This window comes from Excalfactoria chinensis, chromosome 4, assembly GCF_039878825.1.
Source record: "Excalfactoria chinensis isolate bCotChi1 chromosome 4, bCotChi1.hap2, whole genome shotgun sequence".
Lineage (NCBI taxonomy): Eukaryota > Metazoa > Chordata > Aves > Galliformes > Phasianidae > Excalfactoria > Excalfactoria chinensis.
This window is the reverse complement of record NC_092828.1, coordinates 8,822,566-8,849,229: the sequence shown is the minus strand read 5'-3', so window position 1 is coordinate 8,849,229 and position 26,664 is coordinate 8,822,566. Positions and strand designations below refer to the sequence as shown.

Genomic DNA, 26,664 nt, shown 5'->3' with positions numbered 1-26,664 from the left:
CTAAATATACAAGACTTACTGTGACATCTGATCTCTGTTTCCTAAGCTTTCCTAAGCAGTGGAAGCTTTTGAGAAACACTCGAGATATACAGGCACCTCTATATAGGTACTCTGTTTACATCCCCAGATTTCATAATAGGAAAGGAAATAGATTTATGTATTATAAAGTTCAAGTCATACTAATTCCTGCACAATGTTTTCTTAAGGCAAACATATGGAGATGTAACATTCATTACATAACACTGTGCTTAACCCAGAACAAGGTGACACTGAGCAGCAAGATGGAAGGAAAAGAAATTCACAGGAATAGCTGAGAAAAATACAAGCACTGAAGCAACCCAAATACAAGCATTTTCTGAGCGATAATCTGTCGGGGTGCTTTCAAGCGGAGCTGCAGTTCCTTAATCAGAGATTATTTTGTTGATGGCATACTAATTATTTTTAAGCTTCTTTTTGTTTACTACTTCACAGTCTCTTTTGCTGAGCTGCTTTCTAGTTCTCAGAAATTATAAATGTAAAATAGAAGAATAACTCAGTCAGCAACTGGATCTGGCTTCATTTAATGCAGGTGGAAATGCTCTTTTTGGCTTTGATGGAATTTGCATGACACAGAAAACGATAAGAAAAGATTGCAACGATTCTTTTTGAGACAATAAAATACACACGGAAAAGAGCTTCTTTGGACAACTGGGGGTGTATTTTTAAGGTAATGTTTTAAAACGTATAACACAAAACAAGCTTGAACAGGGGGTAACCACACATCAAACAGTAGACCATTATGCAGACATGGAAACTCTGATCTGCGTGTTAATGGAGATTTTTGCTAGCTGTATGCTTAACATGAGAGACACTGAATGTGAGCAGCTGCATAGAGTCGAAGGAGCAGGGTGGAGGGAAACAGAAAAAAAGCAAAACCCAGTGTTTAAATAAAACACATACATCTACATTTGTTTAACCATAACAGATGTTATTTGTTTCTATAGTCACTGTATTCCACCACAGAAGGTATGGATTCCAGTAGGGGGGGGGCAATGCATATTTATCTGCACAGGCAAAGAACAGAGGGCTTTGGAAACTCTTATGAGTAATATATTGTACATTTAGGCACAATTTGCCTTCTTCCAATAATTTATCAGGGACACGTTAATGTTAAAAAATCTCCCTGACTTCATGGCGTTGAATATAAAGCAGAATATGCTGCCCCAAAGTTAATAGCTGCTAGCCCAGCTAATGGAATTGCAAGTGGTAGACTGCAGCATCAAAATGCATAACATTCAGATCCTACTAATGAGGAAGGATCTCATCATGCTCAGGTAACTTTTTTGCTTTTAAAAGTAAAGGGAGTTTTGTGTTTTGTTTGTTCGCTTTTTGTAACTGGCAGGGTTGGAGGGTTGGAACTGTATGCTACTGCATGGGCTCAATCAAATATTGTTTGAGGGTGGGGAAGAAGTCTTCATCTTCTTCCCTTATGCCTCTGGAATTGGTGCAGCTTTGCTGCCATTTGGGGACTGGCACTGAATAGCAAGACTGAAAAAATATTTTTCCTGTTCTTTTCCATAAACTCATTGCAGACCAGAATATCTTAAATTATGGCAAAAGAAGTCAAGAAATGAGGGATAGAAAGCAGAAAACCTGCAAGGAAGTTAGATGTTCTTTTATACAGAAAGCATTTGGATTCTCTATTCATATTTAGCCTCCAGACAGGAGTTCCCTTTCAACCTTATAGATCTTAGAAGCAGCAGTGATGCACATAAACAAGTAATAAACTGAATAATTGTTACTATGATTGGTTTTCTTTATTTCTAGCAAAGTTATCATTTGCAGCATCAGGTACTACTTGCTAAACAGCGCTGCTCCTCCTGTAAATCCAAATCATAACTACTGGATTTATTCACAAATTAAGCTCAGCTATTTTTCCCTCCTCCCAGCACTGCACAAGGAAGAACCAGGAGGATTAAGAAGCCTTCCAATGCTGAATGCTTCAGTTGCAGAAATGTTTTTATTTGGCAATGTACTTCTTAATCCAACTTAACAGTGGTCAGCAGGGCCTTCCAACCTCTGCATGTGAGTGCAGAATTCAGACCTCCATTTTCTGTTTATTCTGCACAGAAATAACCAAAAAATTAAACAGCTGTCACCACCATGCACAGTTTCTTCAACAACTGAGCCTTATTTCATGCCTCGAAATCCCAGTCAGTCTGAAAAACTATTTAAACTATTTAGTTTTGTAATGGAAAAGTACAGGTTAGATAGGTAAGATGATCAATGAAAGTTGGACAGAAAAATCACAATTAATACATTCAAAGCCATTAGTAGGAGATTAGATGACACCTGACAAAAGAAACAAAGGCAAGCAGAAGTTTGATGTAATTTCACATATCTGATATTGGACAATGATAAAATACCGCTGGAATTACAGCAAGTAGATGTAATAAATAGAAGAACAGATAAATAGAAGAAACGAGTCGGAGATAATAACAGCAAAAATAAAATGGGTCTTTTGTTTTCAAGTGATTTTTCAGACTATGAAATTGCTGCTTTCATTTTTGTTTCACTGCATTTATTCCATTATTATTCTGCAACTATGAGGTCTCCTGCTATGCTCCTTTATAAGAGAGTCTTCACTAACTTACAGTGGCTGCTGCTGAGGCAACTTGCTAGGAAAGAAAGGGATCAGTGACTTTAAAGCTTTTCTAATTCTACATAGCAAAGATAAAACATGCTTCTGGCAGCAGGAAGAAGTTTTTAAATTACTGTGGCATAATGTAAGCACACGGTTTTCGAATGTAAAATACAATGCAGATCTTAAGCTACTATTAGGCCAAAGAAGAAAAATCTGTGACCTCACACCTATAATATGCTTTTGTTATGACTGGTATGAATTCAGACAGTAACACATGATGCATTTATTTAAATCCCACAGATCTGCTGCTACTTAGAACATAATTTAAGTTAAATATCTTTCTATTGTAGTTTACTGTTTTCTTATTATCTGTGACCCAAGAGCTGCGTGCTGAAATATGTGGTGCACGGTTAGTTCAAACAGCCTCACCACTACAACACCCCCAGTAAGCAGATATGTACCACTTGGATATCACACATCATGAACTACATGTCCAGGGCTATTTTAACTCTGATAGTGATCTGGCTGCTGTCAGATGACTTTCATTATTTTATGTTCTGCTTATGTTCCTGGGTAGGGTTCAGTGATGGATGTTAGGAAACGCACTAGCTTGATATGCTGTATCATTATACATAGATTAACTCTGTTGCCACAGAACCTAAGCTTCAGCATTTATGCCTGTTTGCAAACAACCACCATAGTACATAATTATATTTACAATTACAAAAACATAAAATAAAAAGAACTTTTTTTCCCCCTGTATTTGGTACATTTTCCCTCTCTTTCCTTTTCATTTTTTAATACATCCATCTCCATCTCTAAAGGCAAATCACTCCACCTTGTTGAGGCTAATCCTCCTACTGGCCCCTAAAGTATAAAACACGTACTTTCCAAGAACCAAAACATTTTTCCTTTCTGATTTTTAGTCATGCTGAATTTTTATTAAAAAGGGAAAAATAAAAAGAAATAAAAATAAAAATAAAAAAAAAATAAAAAGAAGGAAACCACACTTCCAAGAAAGAGATCAGCTCAGCTTCTCTAGATTGTAACACTGAGCTGGGGTCCATCATCACTGGCAAGGGGAATGAAATGCCATTTGCCTGATTACTGTCAACATTTCAAACACACCTCATCAGCCATAGCTCATGTCACCCCCTTTGAGTATCTTTGGAAATAAAGCTTTCCCTTCAGCTCAGCTACATATCTTTTTCAATAGCTCCATAATTCTGAACCCAGTAAGAGCTAGATGTACACTCTCTTAGGTGTCATTTGCATTTGTCTAAGCACATGCATGAAGCTTTGCCCCAATCTGGATTCTCAAAAAGGCTCAACAAAGATGAGAGGTCCAAGCTTCTTTTCCTGAAAGAGGAAAAAGCAATAGTAGCAACTACTGACACCACACATCAAAATACACTTATAAACGGAGAGGATGCATTGCAAAACTGACCAGCTACTTAATTTTCAGTAAATCTCTCCTTCAGTTTTAAAGCCACTGTACAATATCAAGGACATGCAAAACATCTATTTGTTCAATTGCAGACCAATATCATCATGACCTCTGAGGAAAAGAGCAAATTATATTCAATAATGAGCAAATATTCCCATGCCTGCTATACTCAGCTGATAGCTCTTCATCAGAATCCCTGTTTATATGTAAAGAGAGGCAGCAGATTACCTTTATGTTATATAGCTTATGACTATAGCATCTTGGACAGTGTGCAGATTCACAAAGGAGCAAAGGATTCAATGGGAAATCCTGAAGGAAGGTTTTGAAATCAGCATCACAAAAACACATTGTTTTTGGAAAATAGAAAAAAAAAAAAATAATTGAACATATACAAAGTTTTGCAAAGCTCAGATACCTCCGCATAAGGAAACCAGTTCCTAGTAAAAGTGAAAGTTGACATATATTTATCATAAGGATGAAAGGCTATGACTTATTCTTGGAGCAAAGCCACAGAAAAGTTTAAAGTTGGAATGCCCATGCTGTCACAGGGAAAAAAGTTCCCGGGAAAGGTCAATAAATACAGACATGTGGAGCAACCTTTAATGGTCATCCACTTTGATGGCCTGATTCACAACGCCCAGCAGCTGATCACGTTTGGAGCAAACAATACAAAACTATTATATTTTCCCAATCTTTCATAACAGTCCCAAATGAAACAGAAACTCCTGGCCATGACAGGCTTTTCAGGTGCAGGGCTCCGATTTCAGCCACAAACTTCTGATTACTCAACCTCATCTGTCACAAGCCAACTGCCAGCTAACAGAAAGACTGATGAAGTCAGTTCAGAAACATCTCAGTTCCCTCAGCGAAACCCAAACGTCAGCTATTTCCTGAAGCACAAAGATGATGATTTTAGTGGCACCGGCAAGCCGAGTGTCCCATTAAAACACACCTCCTAAAACACAAAAATAATTGCAGCTCAACTAAGCTACAAGTTATAAGTGCTGTTTGAGCAAAGAGATGAGAAAGAATTTAAGGTATCATTTAGCTCCTGTCCAGATTTGTGTGCTGTTCTTCTCTTTCTTATTTGGATAGAGGAACACCTCAGTGGTGACTTTGAACTACCATGCTCAAACTACCACAGACATGAGGGAATGACATGAAACTGCAACAGGGGAGGCTCAGGGTGGATATTGGGAGAAGATTCTTTATGAGAATCATAGAATCATAGAATTACTCAGGTTGGAAAAGACCTTGAAGATCATCAAGTCCAACCGCAGCCTAACCAGTAGACTATCTCTTAAAAAACAACCACAAAACAATACCACAACAACAAACCTCTGCTAAATCATATCCCTGAGTACCACATCCAAGCGGCTCTTAAACACATCCAGGGATGGCGATTCAACCACCTCCTTGGGGAGCCCATTCCAGTACCTAACCACCCTTTCTGTAAAGAAGTTCTTTCTAATATCCAACCTAAACTTGCCCTGGCGCAACTTGAGGCCATTTCCCCTCGTCCTGTCACAAGTCAGTAGTGAGAATAGACCTGCCCCACTCTCACTGTAAGAACCTTTCAGGTACTGGAAGACAGCAATAAGGTCTCCCCTCAGCCTCCTCTTCCTCAGACTAAACAGCCCCAGCTTCCTTAGTCTCTCCTCATAGGGCTGATTCTCCAAGCCCTTAACAAGCCTCGTTGCCCTTCTCTGGACCTGCTCCAGTACCTCCATGTCCTTCTTGTGCTGAGGTGCCCAAAACTGGACACAGCTGGTGGTCAGGCTGTGAAACAGGCTCCTCAGGGCAGTGGTCACAGCAGAAAAGTTACTGGAGTTCAAGCACCTGGACAATGCTCTCAGATATAAGGTCTGATTTTGGGTTGTCCTATGTGCAGCCAAGAGCCAAACTTGCTGATTCTTATGAGCCCCTTCCAACTCCAGATATTCGATGATTCTATGCCAGTTTGTTTTCCTTCTTGCCACAGGCTTTTCCTCAGCCATGAGTAATTTGCAAGAATATGACCAGTAACATCATACTGGAGCTCCAAATATGACAAGATTAAAAGATAAATGATCCTTTCCTTCGCTGTATTCTGTTCACTTTAGGTAGGGAAGGGAACAACGGCTGGCCTGAGCCTTCTGCCACAGCCACCACAAAGGCCAAATTATCTGGGCTCAGCTTACATCTTAAAAGGAAAGTTTTTTCCAGCTAGCAGCCATACTCCAAAATTCAGATTGTAGGAGTCTTGGTTGCAACACTGAAATGACCAGTTTAATGCCCTGCTACTAATAATATATCGATACGAGGGAGCTGACACAGCAACAATCAACATGATTTGTTCTTGCCTTTTGCTTTTCAGAAATGGACCCAGAATTACTCTGTACCAAAGAGTTGCACCAGGATAATGCATAACTGGATTGCAATGCAATTACATGGTCACACCCTGCTTTTTATGCTGGGACATCTGCCTCATTCATTGCCCAAGAGGGACATATGTGTGGGTAAAATCAAGACAGCGTGAGCAACTGTAAATCTGTCAATTCCTTAACAGTAAGGGACTTCATTTTTCATCCTAAATAACTTCCTTTTTACATCACACACATATCTTGTTATGCACGAAAATGTTTGGGCAGCTTGCTAAAGCTATGCAATACCATCCGATACATACTAAATGTCTGGCGTGAGCACACCAGTAAAGTTTGTGTCTGTTTCCAGGCACTACTACAAGTCAAGCTTGCATACTTCTAGACTAGACCAAAAATAAATAAATAAAATAATAATCAAGAGCAGGAACAGCTGGCCCATGCCTATATAGCTCACCCCCAGTAGACAGCAAAGCCTGAAAGCACACAGCACTGAACCAGCATAAACAGTCAGCACTAGCATCAGCTAGACAGTTTCCAGTGCTCGTGGTTACAGAGAAATGCCCCAGACTACAACAACGTAAGAAATGAAGAAACTTGCAACACCTTCCACAAACACAGATTCTGTGTCTTTGTTCTTACATTTTGTTTTAGTTAATTTCACAAGGTGTTTGGTTTTTTTCCTCATGGTACTTCAAAGAAAAAAAAAAAATGGGTGTGATGGTTCCAATTCAGACAAGAGGATGGAATGTATCTGTGAAATTGAGTATCCATCCGATTTAACCACAGAGGAAAATCAGGAGCACTGACTTGTACAGAAGTGGAAGCACTTAATTGTCTCATGGAGGTACTGCAAGGTACAGTGACAAGCTGCAGAGAAAGACGCTAGAGCAACAAGCCCTCAAGGTGGGTCAATAAAAGCCACTCCAATAAAGAGCCAGATGCTAATGATTATTAGCATTCCTGAACAAAGGATCTCATCTAAGCATCCTGACAGACCTCACAGCACCAAGATACTGGAGTAGGACCAGAACACTTCCCACTCCCAGTTCATGATCGAGGTCTTTCAGAGCAGGAGCTATGGATAGGCTGAGGGATCCAGCCAGCCAGAAGAAATGGCTAAGCCAGACACAGCAAATTGCCTTAGAGACTAATTGTAGTTCACTGTATTTGACAAACATGCCTTGAGTTGATGCAAGAGTTAGAAGGCAGGAAGTAAAACCAATCCTTTACAAGAAATAAAAAGACCATATGCAAATGTCATAGGGTATATTTGTCAAACATGACAACTGGAGCGTAGCATCTCCTGATTTCATAGAACAGAACTTTGAACAAATACACCTAAAAACTGATGCTAGATATAGAATAAAATTGAATTAACATCAGCCTTCACTGTCTCATCTTTCACCAGATCTATCAAATAAAATCATTCTGACATTCAGGACATGAAAGGCTCCTTACACAACTGCCATTAAAATAAACCATCAAATACATTCTAGTTCAGAAATGTCACTTCTTTTTCTCACGTTATGATAATTCTCTAAAGAAACATCCAGGTTTAAGATCCAGGACAAATACTTCTTCTGATATAATGTTAAATTCAGCATATATTCCTAGGGCCAAATTGATAGCCAGTTCCCTCCAGGCAATAAAAATCACAAATACTGCCTTCCCCCCAGACTCTGCAGCTGAGCTGTGGTGCTTTACAGAAGCAGGTGATCTATTCTGGAATTTGATGAAAATGATTTATTTTTAAGCTTAGGACACTTGGGAGATCTCCTAATTCAGGACATTGCTGTCAACATTTTTTAAGGCAGGTTTTCATTACAACACCCCATTCCCTTTTCCCCTTCTCAGAGCCTTGCTCAGCCAGCCTCGTTAGGCAAGCCACCTCTCCTAAAAAATCCTACTGCAATGATTAAGCAAAAGAGTTCAAATACGCATTTGTTCTGACTGCTGAAGGCACAGCAATGCAACCCACAGCATTGTCTTAGCTATTCATGTTTTCACAGGTGAAGAAGTGTGGTGTTATTCATAATGCAGCTGAATAGCGTACACAGCAACTTCAGCCATGCAAAATAAAAATAAACAGAACATTTTTCTTCCAGATTTTATGAATAGACAGATGTTTATGAGCAATAAAATCAACATTGATTATAGGGGACTATATATATTGGTATTCTAACAGACAGACAGTAAAATTGCAACCACCTATAAGCTATAGCTGTGTCTTTACATGAAAAGGAGATTGTTTTAAATAGGTAAAAATCTTTTCTATTTACACCAAGCATACACTTTTAAATACACATTTCCAAAGTCCCATCACGTACAATGGAAAGAAAGTCATGCATGCAAACAGTTTTTATTTCCCTGTATTCTACATCATACTCCAGATATTCTAATTTCCAACAGAGGGTAGCATTACACTACTGCAAGAGCATTCTGCCTTTAAAATACATACAATTTCCCCACATCTGCTGGCCCGAGCTTCCTTGTACAACAGATCCATAAAATGCCACCCTTCCTGTGCAAATGAAATCCACTCAAGGCAGAGACTCAGACAAAACTACCATACTGCTGAAAATAAGGCTCAGATAGGAGCAAACTAAGTATGAGTAAGAGCACAGTTTGCTCTACAGATGATTAGCAGCAAGCTGTCTGCATCCTATTCTTCTCACTCCACATGTAAAAGAAACAGAAGAGACAAAGTGTAGGACCAGATGTAGCATCTCACATGACCCCTTCCCTTTGTATTTTCAAGTCCACAAGATTAACAGTGCCACCACCGAGGATCTCAGTGCCACAGACATAGCTGTGGAGTTCAGCAGTCACGACAAATGAGATGTGTTTCCCTGTATTTCCTTAGAACAGCACATCCCAGAAGTAACCAAATTCTTCTGCCCATAACAAGATTCTCTGTTTATCAGAGAGAAATTAAATACTAATATAAATAACAGTCATTAACAGGGAGAGACACGTGCATGTGTACACACAAAAGGATTCGGGTGTTTGATTGGGAAAAGGGTGATTTATGGTAAACTGGCATCTGAAGAGACATATAAGAAAAGTTCAAGTAATTAATTTATTGACACAGAACTATTCCTTCTCTGATGAGGAAAGGGGATGAACCTGAACCAACTCATGTGAGAAACATTTAACATATTTCACTAAAAAATAGTTCTTATGCAACTGTACTGAGAAGTATTCCAACTTAGCACAACTATGTGAGCAGAAAATTAATTCCACTTCTTACCACAACTGCAGTAGTTTGTTGTTTTCCTTTTACACAAGTTTACAAGCAGTAGCTTGCAACAGGACTTTAAAACTAAGCCACCCATCTATGAGGAAAATGGAACTTTTTGCAAATAAAGACTAAAGGCAACATGTGGATTCGACTGCGCCATCACAGTTAAAGTGACAAACTTTTCCAGATCTGGTTGAAATACAGAATGGGATGAAATACAGAATATTTCAAAAGCTAGCAAAGGAAAATCTCAAGCATCAATAACAAATTAAACTACATCTACAGGTTCTTGGAGAGAAAATGAGAGATAAATTCACATTAAGCTGTAATTACCATTTTGAAACATTCACCTAGCGACTGCCCTAAGAAAGCTCTGTTGCTTCTGCTTTCCTCAAAGAGTTCTGTTCAACAGAGAGAGCTTAGCTTGTACTTGCTCTAAAAATACACTAGGGCCTGTTCTGCAGCCAAGGAACTATGCCAAGTTGCATTAGATTAGCTATTTGATTCCCTCCTTCCAGCCCATTCCACATTAAGGCAGAAAGAAAAGAGTCCTTGTTATAACCTGTGCATCCTGCTCCACACAAAGAGAGAACTAGAGTGGGCTTAATTATGAACCTATGAAGAACAAAGATTAAAGCCTTGCAATACCATCCTTGCATTCATTTTCCTTCTTTTTCAACTGCAGTCCCACATTTACAGCTAAGATTAGTCGACTTCTCCTTGAAAAAATGATTAACAAGATAATCAATGATCATTATTAGAAAGAAATGGATTGAACTAAAAGGATAAACAAGGGAGAGAAAACTCAGAATAGTAAGATTAAGACAAGCCCAGCCATCACTGAAATTATGGTTTGTCAAAGGTGATGAAACTATAATTAAGCATCACAGCTTCAAAGCATACAGATACTTAACTATGCATGGGAGCTGCTCACAAGCCTTTCCTACATTGGAAAGCACGGCTGTAAATTATTAGGTATAATTATTTCTGTAGCTTTCCAACGCTTTCTATAGCAGTTATCTCCATAGCACGTGTGTTCTGCTTGACTTTGAGTCTTGAGGAATGAGTTGAATTTGCAAGCTTCATCCGGTAAAGTTTTGCTAGTGCTACAGAGGATTCAGGCATTCAGTTACAAGCCCTGATATAGCCCACTTAACATTTCTCTGTCCTTGCAATAAACCAGATCTGGAAAAGGTTTATATTTCCTTAATATTTTCCAGTCTCAAATTTCTTGTACATTCTAAATTGCTTCCAATCAACATTGAATTAGCAGAGGATTCCAGAGAATCCAAACTGCTGCAAAGGATGTGGTAGGGGAGGGGGAAAAACAGCCAGAGCTCATGTCCCACTGATTCCCAGCTGTTGAAACAGTCATTTCAGTTGACTGACAGCTGGCTGCTGCAGTTTATACTGTGAATAGTCCAATATCCTCATGTGACAAGGCTTAGGAGCACAAAGTCAATTTCAAAGCCCCTTTTACTTCTAACCTTTTGACTTGTGTGGGATCGTGATGCTGCAGCAAAGCGTTACTCTGACTGCTTTCTTTCATCTACTGTTTTACAAAAGGGAACGTGGAAACACATAAAAGCTAAAGCAAAGGGAAGCTTACATGCAGAGCAACAGGGAGTCTTTGGTACAGCCCAGAATCTGTAAATAACACTCTGGTATTCACTCACCCCATCCCGGCTTTCTTTTTATCACAGAGATCACATTAGTGATCTCTTGCTTGGATCTTAACGTCCCCACACAGCGTACAAAGCTCAGTCTAACTCTTACAGGCTCCCCCCCCAGAAAAAAAAAAGTGCACAGTGTTACAGACATTGATGCATAAGTGTTGTTGGAGATGAAACATAGAGGATGAAGAAGGAACAGTAGCTCAACATACCATTTTCCCTACTCTTATGTCCATGAATTGGATTACTCCCTGAAGCAAGTCAGATTTTTTAAGAGAACCTTCAACAGTCAGAATGCTATTACAACAGCAAGAACAGCCAGAATCCAGAAAGTCCCCCTTTCCACATTAACACTGAGGAAGGATACTGAAAACATTGCATGAAACTCGTAAAAAATGAGTAAAAAGTGTGGTAAATAGCTATTTTTTACACTGTAAAAAAGATTAGTTCAGCTGCTCAGGTGCAGTAACTTTAACATTTTATTGTACCATCTTGATTCTACCCCAGAATTCCTTCATTTAGGTCTGAGTTTAACCAGTATCACAGAAACTCAACAGCATCTACTTGTTAAGATGGGACAACTGACAAGCTGAAATATTTAACTGCAGATCTTCAGAGAGCTTGACCTGCTACAGAAGTTCCCTGTGGTTGTCTGCTCTTACACCTCACACAAATATGAAGTATTGAGTTTTACCCACTCTATACTCAGGCTTTTCAACTCAAATAAGAACATATAAAACAACTGTATTTATTAAATAATAATAACAAAACAACAACAAACAAGCACTCTTAGACTTGATGCAACGCGACTCTCCATAGTAATTTAAAGGCACAGTACATGTGTTTGCAGATTCTGAGAAGGCAGATTTCCTCACAATACAGAAATTCTCTTTTTGGTAAGTATGTTGTCAGCTTTTGTGTGTTATTTTTATCTTCCTCAAGCTTTGCTTGAATTTCAGCAACGTCTCCAAGTACGTTTTGTCCTCCCAGACATTTCTTAATGCTAAAAAATAGTTCAATTCCCTGATTAATCCATGTTTATAAACAACTAATTTTCCAACTGCCATATGCTCGGAATCTAAATCCACTGCATGCAAAGGTTCCTGCATTGATAACTTCTTTCCAGTTACTCTGTTGCTCTTGAAAGACATCATTCTTCAAACCGAATGTCACAACATTTTTCTGTGAACACAGCATTTCCATAGCATCAGTGCTTTGTTGTCTTTCATTTACTGGGAGATGGTTATTTGAAATGATAAAAATTAGTGATAGACTTCCCAGCAGTTTAAATATACATACGTGCATGTATGTATATATATACATATATGGTGGCGCATGGTGTTAGAACCGCCGCTTGCAACACTGGAGGCCCGGGTTCGAGATCCCCCATGTCGCAAGTGGGAGAACTGCTGCTCTGCTACACTAGAGGGCTCGAATCCCGGGAGTTGGACTCGATGATCTCTAAGGTCCCTTCCAACTCGCACGATACTATGATACTATGATATATATGTATATACATATATATATATATATACACACATACACACACACATATATATAGGAACTGCTCCATCTTAGCAGATTGATTTCTCCCTTAGTGACTCTTATTAACTCTTATTAATGAGTTCCTTATCTGTTCACAGTTCACATAAAAGGCACATGGCTTTCTAGCTCTCTTCCTGCAGCCTGGGAAACATCAAATTTAATAATATATCTGAATAGAATTCTCCACATTCAAAGCACTATAGACAAACTGATCAATCCTGACAACAGGCTTAGAAAGTAAATATTATTCAAATAGGTGTTGTGGAGATACACTGACCAAAGTTGGTTGGTCAGTAATGAGACCATAACCCAAAATTCCTAGACCAGTCCTAATCTCCAACTTCTCATCTCTCTCACATGCTTTGGGATTCAGTTCCTGTTAAAAGCAACAGACTGCCCAAAACAATGTCATCTGCATTTCACCATCACAAGTTCTTACCAGAAATCTGCCTTAAATGAAACAATGCATAAATTGCAGGACAAATGTAACGGTCTATCTTGGAAACTTTGTCAAACATGTATTGGTTTTCTTTCCATATCAGATTGGCTTACCCATATTGTCTAGGCCTTCTGCTCAGGGGAAGTATTCATTCTGTTCTGAACATGTAAATATGCTTCCTCAATTCATTCTTCAAATGCATTTCAGTGAGTTTTTTGTTTTAATGGAACAGTTAATAAAGAATCATATCTTCAGTAGGTTTGTTGACACAACTGCTATCTGCTTGACAAATCACGCTGATTACCCATATGTTGTTACTTTACTAAGATAATATTGGAAACTTTGCTAAGACAACATTGGAAAACATTGCTTGCCCTTTATCACTAGGTATAAGGTTAAATATTCATATTAGAAACAATAAGAATTCACCTATAACACAGTCTCTATATATGGCCGATACCTTATCACAGAGTTACAGAATTGTGGGGGCTGGATGGGGACCTCTAGAGATCATTGAGTTCAACCCCATATGGATCAAATCAGACTACAAATCCATATGGGAGGTTAGCAAACTGCCTGGTGGTATTCCCATAATCATCTTGAAATATTAAGTGTACCAGGCACCTTGAATTTCCAAAACTAGTTCTTCTCACATGCAGTGCCATAGATTGTGCAAAAACAAAAGGAAGTTTGTGTAATTTGTTTGGAACACATTTCATCCTTTTAAATTCATACACTTCCAGTTTTAAGTGGCTTTGTGAAATAAAGGTTGATAAGAAAGGTCCTACACCTACTGAGCATCTATTTTTCACTCTCCCCATCTACTCACAGCAAGCTGCTGTCATACCTCCAGATATCCCACCCCAGTGATTGCTATCCTGCTGACATTCACCAATTCCTTCCCTGTGCTGTGCAATTTCCTCAGTATCAGTGCATTTTACTCAAAGCAGAGTATTTTCTGCATAGCCTCCTACAATCCATGCTAATTTTTATAGGATTCTGGAGTTGCTGCGGTTGTTTGGGTTTTGTTTTCCAGAAATAAATGAATTTCTAATTTTTTTTTCTTTATCTTTTCTTTTTTAAAGAGGGAAGAAAAAGGGGGAAAAATAAACCTTCCATTTTGGCCACATTGCCAACAATCTGATGAGCCTCTTTACAACTGGGTAAAAAAACAACAAAACAGAACAAACCCAAAAACACAACAACCCTACATCCCAAAGGGAATTTTCCAGCTTTCATTGTCAGACAGCATCTCCTTCAAAACATTGCTTTCTCTTCTGAAAAGCTACTGCTCCCAACAGAGGAAGAAACAGTGGCCAGCTGTAGTAATAACAACAGCTATTATCCAGCTTGATTCTATTTAGTGCAGGAAGTAGCTTTTCCTATTTATTCATACCAATGGATGAAAGGTCAGTACTGTGGTTTATCAGTGTCTTCACTGACCTCTGACAGAAAAGCAAACATTTCTGTTTGGTGCAAAAGAATGAGTTATGCTGCCTGCATTCAAAGCATGTAGGAAATATGCCATCTTGACATCATTACCATCTCACTTACCAGTAGTTCTGTGGCAGGCACTCCCTTCCCCACTGCAGACCACACGGTACGTATTTCTGATCTCAAGAAGTGCCAAGCTCAGTATTATTATTTAGATCAGAGGTAAGTGGCAAAAAATAAACTGCACAAATGTTGTAGGATGGGCATGTCTTCTATTTCACTGTGATAACTCGAATCCAAAGTCACTTCCATTAGGTGACCTTCCTAGGCAAAGATCTGGTCAACTGTGTGAGCCCTGATCAGCAATATCAAAGTAAAATGGAAGCTGGGTCTCTTCTTGATTATATGTGAGTAAAGCTTATTGTCAATAAACATAACATTGCATAAAAATAACGGCAAGAAAATAAGTAAGTCCTCCTTCCTCTGTGAACTGCTGATAAGCAACCTCTCAAAACAATGAATAAGCAGAGCCAAGAAGAAGTTCAGTAAGAAGAAAGCAGTAACTATGGGGCAGTCCTAGCTAAAACCACAAAAGGAAAAACAAAGCAAATCAGGTTCTGAGTCTGTCCCTCCTCACACCTCTTTCATACCCCTTTCCTCTGCCATTTTAAACAGGAGAACATACTTTTGCTCCAACCTTTTTGGATGATGCTGTATGTGTTTGTCAGCACAGACAACCAGCACCAAAAATGACTTTATTTCATTGTCATTCATGGACAGCAACGATCGCGGATATTTTCTATTTCAAAAAGCTGTTGTGGGGAATTCGGTCTCTTTTAAGATCTCTTCAAATCTATGAAAACTTAAAAAAAAAAAATATAACAATATTATAAAGTTTCAAAGCCTTTTGCGATAACAGGGATTATGAAATTATCTACCACGTACACTTTCTTCATTAAGCAGTGAGACGTGACAGAAAAGGCACCTAACTGCAGGTTTAACTTTCACAGTCAGGACTTGAATAACATATGGAATTAAACCTGAAAAGAAAGCACAAAGCAAGCTTTCTAGTTCATGCCAAAAGCCAATAGTACCCAGAATCAGCAGTCACCAGAACACAAAGAGCGCCTCACAAACACACTGTTGCTGAGGTAAGTAATGCCAGCTCTCCTGACTTCCAGATTCTTCTGAGGTGTGAACTGTTTCTATTATAGTTCAGACAGAGTGTGTTGCCTAACTGCCCAGAGCTCTGAGATTAAAACAGAAGCACAAGCAGGAGCAGAAGCATAAAAGATGATAAGTGCATCTTTCTTAATGGAAGTTTAGACAGCATGGAGCTTTTTTTGAAGGCAGGAGGAGGCATAAAATGTTACAGCATCACACATCAGTGTAAGTGTATGTTAAAAAAATAAAACCCCTGAAAATCAGTATGAAAATGGTGTGATTGTTAGTAATCATGTTCCTATACTTTGAGAGAAAGCAGGGAAATAAACACACTACAACATCAGCATAAGGTGTTCATGCCTCGTGGAGAAAGAGGTAATGTCTGCAAGAGGAAAAGAAAAGCTATATTTAAGTGGTATATAACAACAGTGTGGTTGGCTTACTATCTATTTTTATACTACTACCTGATTAAAAGCCAAAAATAAAAAAAAAAGGGGACCATTCTCAGTTACACGAATGTAACAATGTAGCCTGCAGCTGCTGTATCTCAACGAAACAGAAGTTTACACTTCACCACATTCAAAAGCAGCATCTACAGCGAAGGGAGAAAATCCAAGTTTAAGAGTCTTATACAAGACTAGAAGGCTGATGTGGCATTCCCTACCCAGTCACAAGCAGCTCACAATCTTGGTTAGATCAGTCCAGGCAAGAATGGAGAGCAGATCCAGCCTTCTCTAGGCATCACCTCCCTGGTCTATGTTGCACAACAGAAACAGAGGTATTCATAGCTCTATGTCTATTCAGAGGCTGCACTCAGCAAAGTTTACATTTTAAAGCCCTTTACATTAAAAAGCCCTGTAAGGACCTATAGTGCTGCATAAGTGCCTGCTCAAGGATCACAGAACATACACACACATGCAAAATAAAGCATTTTCTAAAGAACAGACTAAACAAGTTGTATTTCCTACCAGCTAATCAAAGCAGCATTCCAGGTAAGCAGCAATCCACATCCCCCAGGGCAGGTGTCAGATCTCCCTGTGCCGTGTAGGGAGATCTTAGCCATTCAGAGCTGTAGATTCTGCTACCTAACGAAGTCCCTAAGTTCTTTTACACACACTGACCACAGCATTCCTGTGTTTCAGCTTGCGACCAACATGCCGGGTGCTTCGAAGTTTGAGGCACAGTTACTTTGGAACCATAAAAATACATCACAGAGGATTGTGGTAGATCTCCTCCTAATCTTGGACAACTGTCTCCAAGGAGCGTTTGGCATTTTTAAATGATCAGCTAAAATAGGTGGCTGAATATCAGTGCAGGATTGATAATAGCAGATACATATAAATGGATGCTTTCCTTTTTCCTCTATGGTGGCAGATTAACTACTGAAGTTGTAACCAAGTCTGTACTAATGGAACTACGAGTTCTATTAAATACAAGTTTAGAGTAAGGCAGGGATATATAAAAGTAGTTTCTACTGAAAGGCACGTTTTGAGCTGTCAACAGCAATTTGAGCACAACACTGAGCAGTATGAAGAGACAGCCGTAACTATTCCGTATTAATTCAAATGGCAAGAAGGTGAAGGTCAGGGGACAAAAAGCAAAGAAAAAAGAAAAGCAGTACTTGTCAGATGGAAAAGGACAAAGCCAGTTGGAAAAGAAGTTTATTTCTTCTAAGAAAACGTACAAACAGTGGTGTGTAAAAAAAGACACCCTATAAAAAGTGTTGACAGTTTCTCAAACTACAGCATCAAATGAAGTTACAGAGCAACAAGCGTACAGTATAATGCTATTCCTCAAATTAATATCAGCTAAGAAGCTGAAAATTGAATAAGTCTAATAATAAAGCTCGGTATCTTACTTAGAAATCCCACAACAATCTAACATTCTGAGCTTAAAATACTCTTAAAACACACACAGATTTCATCTTGGCATTAATCTGTAGCACTGAAAACACCTAGGCAAAAATTGCATAGCAGAAGGCTCGCCTTGCTAAGGTTATAAAGAGGGACATCATTTGCACACTACAGTAATATACAGCAGAAAGCAAAACACCCTATATATTTGCTTATTAACCCCCAATGCATATTATGAAATACAATATGTAAATCAAAAAGAAAAACTTAGTAGTTTCATTCCTGCTTGTGCTTCTTCATCCACAGTGAAACAGAAAGGCTTCCTTCCCCTTCCTTCCAATCCCTCTATGTTCATCATCAACTTTGCCACTAAGTGCAGCAGGTGCTTCCTGATCTAGACAGTCCCCATCACCAATGCTACCACCACTTCCACATATGCACATTTTCACTCTGCATCCTGCTTCCAGCTCTTCACAGAGCTCCTCTCACATCCAACACAAAGATGACACGCACTTCATTTGCCGTAGTTTACATCCAGGGCAAAAATCAAAGGCATGCCTGCTTTATTTGTGCTGTAGGCTTCCTTCCATTCACTCACTTTAAACAGAAGGCATTTAAAAAACGTCACCACAATTTAATTAACAGCTTAATTTGAAATTGCAAAGGCACTCTAAACACTGGCCCAGTAAAACCTTCCAAACATGAATCTGAGTCAGTGTGAAACCAGGTGTCTCATTCAGTCATGAACGAGCTCCTCTTGGCCCTAACTGTATCTCAAATTCATTCTGTTCAAAGCATGAGAAACTAGAACTGTTTTTTAGTTAGATCACATGGATTTGTGCTTTCATTGGATTCAGCATGAGAAAAGTCGGTCAAAGCATCCATTAAATACTGATAAAATAACTGATTTTGACAGTTTAAAACAATATATCTAAAAGTTGTTTTCACTTTGGAAAGAAAAAGTAAGTCCAGTCATTCCCTTTAACAAAAGTTCTTCCCCAAAAACTTCCAGGCAGGTACAGGTAAGGGAAAAAAAAAAAACAAGCAAGCATGCACATCATGTGAAAACACTATTAAATAAAAAAGAGTTGGTAAGAGTGTTGTGTCAGTGTCTCTCTGTCACTAAATTTGCTTAAATAGGGACTATTCCTGACATTCTTACCAATTAATGTTAATAGGTAACTAGAATCAATATGAAACCTGTCAGTTCTTCACAAGGAAAAATAAATAGGTATCTCTTTATACATATACACACATTTAAATATATAAAAAAATAAAAGATCTGGCTGCGTTTAGCACAGAAGTGAACAGGCAGTTAAGAAGGAGCAGCACAGTTTTGCCTTTAAATGTTCTGACTAATGGAATAGAATCCCTACTTTCAGTTGTCTGTCTGTCACAGACATCCGGGGCAAGTTTGGATAAATCCATGTCTAAAGTGACAACTGAGATCACCCACAAATGTTCAGACCATGTCAGCTCACTCCATGATAATTCTCCCCTGCCTACAACAAAGCCATCTTGGGGCCTACTCTTCTCAGAGTAGAGACCTTCTAGGAATCAGTTTCATGCATTCTTTCCAGTTCCTTTTTAACTCAGACAGCAGACACAAAAAGCCAGCAGCAGAAGCTGTTCTCGTCAGCTCAAAAACAGCAGTCTGGAGGCTGAACCTCAGCCCTTACATCCAGTCAAGCTTTCAAAATGAGGGCTTGCAAAGTTGGCCTTAGAAGAACACTGTTCCTAACAGTGAACGCAGACACAACCTTATCCTGCTATTCGAGCATCTTCCTGCCTCCTAAATGCCACAAGTACAGGGCAACATCCAAGTTACTCTCACACTGCTGAGACAGATGCTACACAAGCACCTCAGGCTCAAAGGATTTTCTTGTTTTCAGACATGAACGCAACCAATGATGCAAATTCATAACACACCACAAGAAGAAAAGTGCCCTTCAAGTCTTCTAACTTCTTTTACAACTTTCTACATGATCAAGTCCTTTTCACAGCAGTGATTAATGTAATCCCACATGCTGAATTAAAGAAATACACACCTCAACCACAGTATTTAATTCTTCATACAAAAATCCCTGCTGAATCCCCACTCCACACACCCTGAGTCTGAGCACAGTCTCTGACTTTACCATCATTTCAACAGCTCACCAACAGTTTTACCTTCATTTTGTTTACCAAAACTAAAGAATCCTCCAGAATAGATAAAAACAAATATTTTCTCCATGCCTTGTAGAAAACTGACTGCAATAAAAATCCAAGAATTCAACAGGGTTCAGAAAGAACTCTAGAGGGAATAAAGTCATAGTTATAGATATTGACAAACGTGTTTAGATATGAATCTCCATGTCTTCTGTGACCAGTGATCAAGAATAACTTTCCCTATAAATACACTGCCCACTTCATACATCAGTAATAGATTTTTGTATACTTCCCCTAAAGCATCTCTCAGTGGTCAGTAATAAAAATGCTAATAGACTAGGTGACTTGTCTTGGATTGCTATGCTAACCAGACTATCTGTCCTAGTAAGAAGCTTCACTAATCTGCCTTCTTCTTGTGCAATACATGCTCACAAATTACAACAATAAAGGAAAACATGAAAAATAAAATAGAATATATGTACTACAGCCATCCCAAACAGGAGCACATGGCCTCAATCTTCTGTCTTTTGAAATACCAGCAGCAAGACAGGTCAGTGTTCTCCAGACCAAGTTATTATTACAGGACAAATTCAGCCCTCTCATGTGCCTTTGTGATTTCTGTCTCTGTCACTGCAAGCTATTCACATACACTCAAAGAAAAACAAAATTGGTCAATTTAAAAGCAATGATTGAGGGGCTACATTATTCAGCTATTCTCTTGATCAGACACAGATTCTGAGGAAATAATGTACAAAGCCTCTCAACTTGAACATTAAGCATTACAAATAGAATCACCTATTAAAATTATGAAGGAAATAATGTGACTTGTAAGTTACACCACTTTAAATTAATCATGCTATATCAAGTAAGGCTTGTTAGCATCTGCTCAGCGTTAGGTATTTACCTTCAGTCCACCACAGATTGGACAAGCTGAAAAAAGAGCTCTTGTCATCCCAAGGTGGGGGCTACATGTGTCATAGGGGTCAGCTGAGGCTCCACTAGGTGGCGCTAACTCACTACTTTTGGAGTCTGACACCTGTCCTGGTGGCTTTGAGTCTGACCACCTCGAAACAAAATCCACACACGCCTCATTACTCGAGTCTTTGGTGCTTTCTGGGAGTAAGGATGACGGCCTCCCTCTGTCCTGGCTGTGCTCTGGTGCCCTCTGTGCTTCTAAGTGTGGAAGGAGCAGTTTTGGATCACTAGCACCGTGAGAAGGCAGGGCCTGGTCCTTGGGTAGCGTGGAATCTGCACTCTTGGGTTGCACATCTTTAGCAGCTGCCTGTAACAAACTCCTGGGTATATCATAAATATGTCTGAGAGAGCTGGGAACCTGATACTCTGATCCCACACCTCTCTGAGGCTCACTGTGAGGACAAGTACATAAATTCTGATCCGAAGGAAAGTTCAATGGCAGGCTAAGCAATGATCCAAACTCATCACCATGGCAGATGTCCAAGCTCCCAGCATAGGAAGAGAAGCTTCCAGAGTAAGAAGAGTGACTACCAGTAGCTATTCCACTGTCAGATGAACTCTGACGGCCTATCTCTTGTAGCTGTCTGGATCGGAGGGGCTTTGGAGGTGGTTTAGTGGTGCCACGTGCCCCTTCTGGATGGATTTTTTCTTCCCCAAGATGAATGCCCTTTGCAGCTGCCAGTCCATGACTCTCTTGAGAAGTGCTGGCTGAAGACTGTTCAGGCCAAATTGTCAGCCTGCTCCCGACACTAACATCTGAGTGGCTGGTATCTGAAGATGAGCTTGAAAGACTTCGATCATCTCCTAAAAAAATGGAAGAAAAGAGATCAGCCCATGTTTAAAACACAACACACACACTGGAAGCAGGGCAAGCACACACAGAGAGAACCCTGATGTTCCACTTGCTTCTTAGAGGGATCTTCTGGTGGAACGCCGTAATTCCTGCAATTATTCCTATCCCTGCTGGAAAAATAACAGGCAGATATTATTTTAACATAACCCTACCACACTGTGGAGTATACTGCATTCAGGGCTGCATTTTTAGACTTTAAACACCCAGCTCTCCCTGTTTTAGAAGTGTTTTTTTCTCTATTTAAATCTTATCTGAATGACACCCAAATGAACATAAGACACAGAACAATAAAATCAAACTTGAGACTCCGCTGTCTTCTATGCTGCATTTCTCCATACCATCTATATAACTAGACAATAATACAGCACAGCCACAAACAAGAGCAAGAATGCTACTACATGTACATATCTACATAGAAAAAAAGACCTGTCATGATTAACTTATGTACACATTGCAAGATTTTTTTCCTCAGTGTATTTGCAAGGAGGACACCTTTGCAGTATCTACAGCAATCCAAGACAGAATATGGAAGAAAAACATTAAACACTGATGAAAACATCCTCATGCTCTTATGAGAACCATACACACCATGCTCTCCTGTACCAGCTCCATAAAGTTATTTTCTTCACTCTCAACTAAAACTATTTTATTTAGACAGCAATAGAATAATTTTGTAAGCATTAATTCTAATTAATTTTAAACCTTGGGCAATAAGTTGCCAGATGGGTTTGATAAGGGAAGGATCCACTGCAAATCAAGATCTGAGTTCCTGGTGCTACTAAACTATTTCTCTTATCAATTGCAATGGGGAAAGTTTAGAACAATTTTCCTACCCTCTGTGGAGCAATTCTTGTTTTATACTAACAGAAAATAGCAACATTTATCCTCTGAAATGTAATCCTCTCTCTTCCCCTAGTGCCTGCTCCTTAGCACTAGCTTGTGACCCCCTACACAACTGTAGCTCTGGGGATGAAATTATGCTGCCATCTAGACAGAAGACGTGAATTACAGAAACATTAATGTCAATGTCATTCCTTGTTCCTTGTTAGGAAAAGCACGCCATAGATTCAAGAACATCTCAAGGAGAGAATGGTCACAAAGTTCAGCCACATTTCTGAGCACAGAGACTGGATTTAAACAAAAAAAAAAGGAAACAACAACAATACAGGCATGCTTTTGTTTATCATCTTACATCAGTCTGGGAGCAATTATCTAACTAAGAGAGACCTCCGCAAGGGTCAGAGGCATTAAGTCACAAACCACATTACTCAGCAGCGACTGAAGCAGCCATGGACATGAATACCCTAAATGAAAAACATTGACCATTGGTTTATTATTTTTCTTTCAAGCTCATCATCTTAGAATTATGTATACATGGCTCATTGCTGCAGACTAGTAAAGAAAGGAATACTGCCTATATTTAATCAAAGGAATTTCTTACCTCCACTGCCCTGGCGACTTGTATGGGACAGCAAGCTCAAGCGCTTCTCTAATTGCAAAGCTTCATGAGCCAGTCTTTCTTCTGAATATGCTGGATTTGTAGTTGGATCTGTAAAAGGAACATAAAATAAATCAAAAGAAAACGTGGAAAAAATAGATAAATAGAAATTAAAAAGCATCTTTATGTTAGATATTCTATTTCTGTGTTACAGGGAAGGAAAATGCCTGGCACATCCTTCCATCAAATAGAGAATCCTGAAGAAATGCAACACGGTCATAATTTTAAGTGTCCGTGACTTCTGAAATCATACCTAGAATCTGTAGAGTGTACCACAAGCCCTGCAAGCACAGCACTAGAGGCAATAGCTACAGGAATAATTAGCAGCAGTTCTAGAAGAGTTTAAGGCTAATAAATGTGTCCTGACTTCACTGAACTCATTAGGAATTTCATCAAGAAAGACTACAATTGTTTCATCCTACAAATATAAAAATCATAATAAAGTCACAATTATAATAAATAAACTGATGGCCTTATAATTGATCCATATTATCTATTTAGAAAGACATTGCTTTCAAGTTTGATGTTTAGAAGGCCATTAAGTGCAGAAGTCGGAGGTGGAGCACCACAAAAAGGTCTCTGCCTTCCTATTCAATACAAGATAAAACAGAAATACAAAAGCACTACTAAAATAGAATCATAGACTCATTAAGGTTGAAAAAGACCTCTAAGGATTATATAGTCCAACTGTCAACCTACCACCACCATGCCCACTAAACCACATCACTCAGTGCCACATCTACCCTTTACTTGAATGGCTTCAGGGATGGTGACCCCACCACTTCCCTGTTCCAATACATCACCACTCTTATTGAGAAGAAACTTTCCTAATATCCAACTTGAACCTCCTTTGCAACTATTTAAAGCCATTGCCTCTTGTCCTAACATTAACTATCTGGGAAAAGAAGTCAGCTCTCTCTCTCTCTCTCTCCAATCTCCGTTTGGGTAGTTGACAGAGGGCTAAGGTCTCCCCTGAGGTTCTTCTTCTCCAGTTTAAATAGTCATAGTACCATCAGTTGTTCCTCATAAGGCCTGTGTTCCAGATCCCTCACAGCTTCATTGCCTTTCTTTGGACACACTGCGGGGCCTCAATGTCTTCCTTGTAGTGTAGTGAGCACTGAACACAGTGCTATATAGGGGATTTTCCTCATACATTTTAGTGAGTTTGCCCTTACAACTAGAAATGCTTCAACTGAAGGTACTTTCTATTTGTCATGATTTTGTGGTGTTGCTGTCAATATTCCACATCATAACATCACGCGCAGTATTGACTATTCCAAAGGAAAGACCAACCATTATACAGAAGATGGAATAATTTTCATCAGAAAAACAGTACAGTCTCCTATAAACTATTTTGTTTCCAATTGGGAACAGCAATAAAACCAGATAACAGAAGTAACCATCATCCCAAGAGAAAGCTTGCAGATTTCCACAAGGGCCACTAACAGTTGTGTCATGTTCAGCAGTTGCAGAGGATATTGTCTGCTAACTTGTTCATTATCAGAACCATAGAATCCCCAAGGCTGGAAAAGACCTCCAGCATTATTGAGCCCAACCATCTGCCTACCACCAGTATTTCCCCACTAAACCGTGTCCCTTAGGACAACATCTAAATGTTTCTTGAACATCTCTAGGGACGGTGACTCAACCACCTCCCTGGGCAGAAGCTTCAGTAGGTATCATAATGATCTAGAGAAAGTAATTAATGATAGATAAAACAGATTAGCTTCCTCAGAACTACAGTTTTTTGCATATCCAATCAACCTGGTCAACTTGATCAACACAAAAAATCTTTAATCCCTGAATTATTTGATAGAATAATTGGAAATAATTGGAAGAATGAAAAGGGCTACATATTGCTGTGGTTACATTAGTAAAACAAATAACTTTAAAAAAAAATAGTTGAAATAATGAATGAAAAGTTTCCATTTTCAGCCCAAGTCTTTCCATTTTTAAAAGACTTCAGTTTGATGTCAGCAGTGCAGCATTCAAAGCAAGCTCACAATCTAGGGAAACAGCAAGCTGAAGCTCCAAAGGAGTCCCTACATTATTAACTATGAGAGAGAACCTAGCTGCCATATTTCTACTCTTTGACTCCACTCCCAGTTTCTGAATGGCCCAGGATAGGTGGGAGTGCATCACAGCAGAAGTGACAGTGCTGAATTTTCTTCTGCACATAACAAAGTTCCCCATCTTTAGCAATCTACAATCATCTGGATAAGATTAGCAGAGCAAGCTAGGCATACACAGTCTGGCTATAACAGCGTGGTTGGAAATGCTAACAGGGACAGGGCTACAATGCCCGTTACAAAAAGTTCCTGTGATCTCTGTGTCTTTCAGCTCCATCAGTATTTGATGTCAGCATCTGGCACCCTCCAAATCTAACTTTTAGAGCAGAAAAGAGGACTTTTTCTTCAGGTTTCCATTCCTGTTTCTCCTGCAATACACCTCATGTTAAGTACTGACTAGTTCAAACCTGTGTAATTGCTTACTCAAACAAAACCCCCCAATGCTTCCATGTGGATCTCTGCCAAAGGCAGATACAAGATTTGGCCACCAGCACCTATGCTGCAACTCAGACAGGTCTCTGCAAGGATCATCTCATTGGCAAACACTGTTACAGGCTGCTGCTTGAATCTATTTTCAGATGTCCTCTGCTCCAGTTACTCTACTGTAAGTAGTTAAATATTTGTATGTCCAAAAACGTTCTATGAGCCCTTTAAAAAGAAAGTTGGCATAACAGACCAGTAAATGAGTCAAACCAAAACAGAACAGACACCAGTCCTTACAATAACAGAACTGTCAGTAGGAAAGATCCTTCCACTTTCCTCAGAAATTTGACTGTTGATGCATATAGATTTTTCACTTATGCAACTGCAAGCTTTTTAATAACTGTTATCCTTTGTGAAAAGAACATCATAAATTATTTTTTATAAAGGTCATGAAACTGATGCTGTAAGAACAGCCTTGGATAAACACAAGAGGAAATTATAAGTAAATTATCAAGTTCTGCATCTCAAATGTTCAACTGCTTTTAGAGGCAACCCTCCCTGTCAGCTCATACACAGCTACTGAAGGCAACAGGTTTCACCCAGCATCATGGAATCTCTTCAATTCAATTTCAGCATCTCTTCAATGAGTCTGATCATTCTTTGGTCAAATTTCTTCTCCCAGTGCAGGAGAAGTAGATGGTCCTTGCCACATTGCTCATGAGATAGAAACTGCTATCTGAATATTGGTTTCACAGTTATATGCTCTGACCTCTCTTCATTCAGTCTTGTGGAAAACAGGCTGGGTTTTTCAGTACACACTAGGAGACTTCTAGAGAAACAGCTTCAAACCTACCAGGTATATGTAAACTTAAAAGTCATAGATGTTAATGACAATTGTTCATCAGCTTACTGAAGT

General features: G+C 39.1%; 1 protein-coding gene across 2 annotated transcripts in view; it reads right to left on the bottom strand.

Moving 5' to 3' along the window:
• Positions 1-26,664, bottom strand: part of DOK7 (docking protein 7) — a 59,538-nt gene that overhangs the window by 13,353 nt on the left and 19,521 nt on the right. For both annotated transcript variants that reach the window (XM_072335317.1, XM_072335316.1), the window contains 2 exons: positions 23,200-23,307; positions 20,835-21,709 (listed from right to left, as the gene is read on the bottom strand). In XM_072335317.1, the coding sequence (XP_072191418.1) occupies positions 20,835-21,709; positions 23,200-23,307 (983 nt within the window). The remainder of the gene's footprint in view (positions 1-20,834; positions 21,710-23,199; positions 23,308-26,664) is intronic.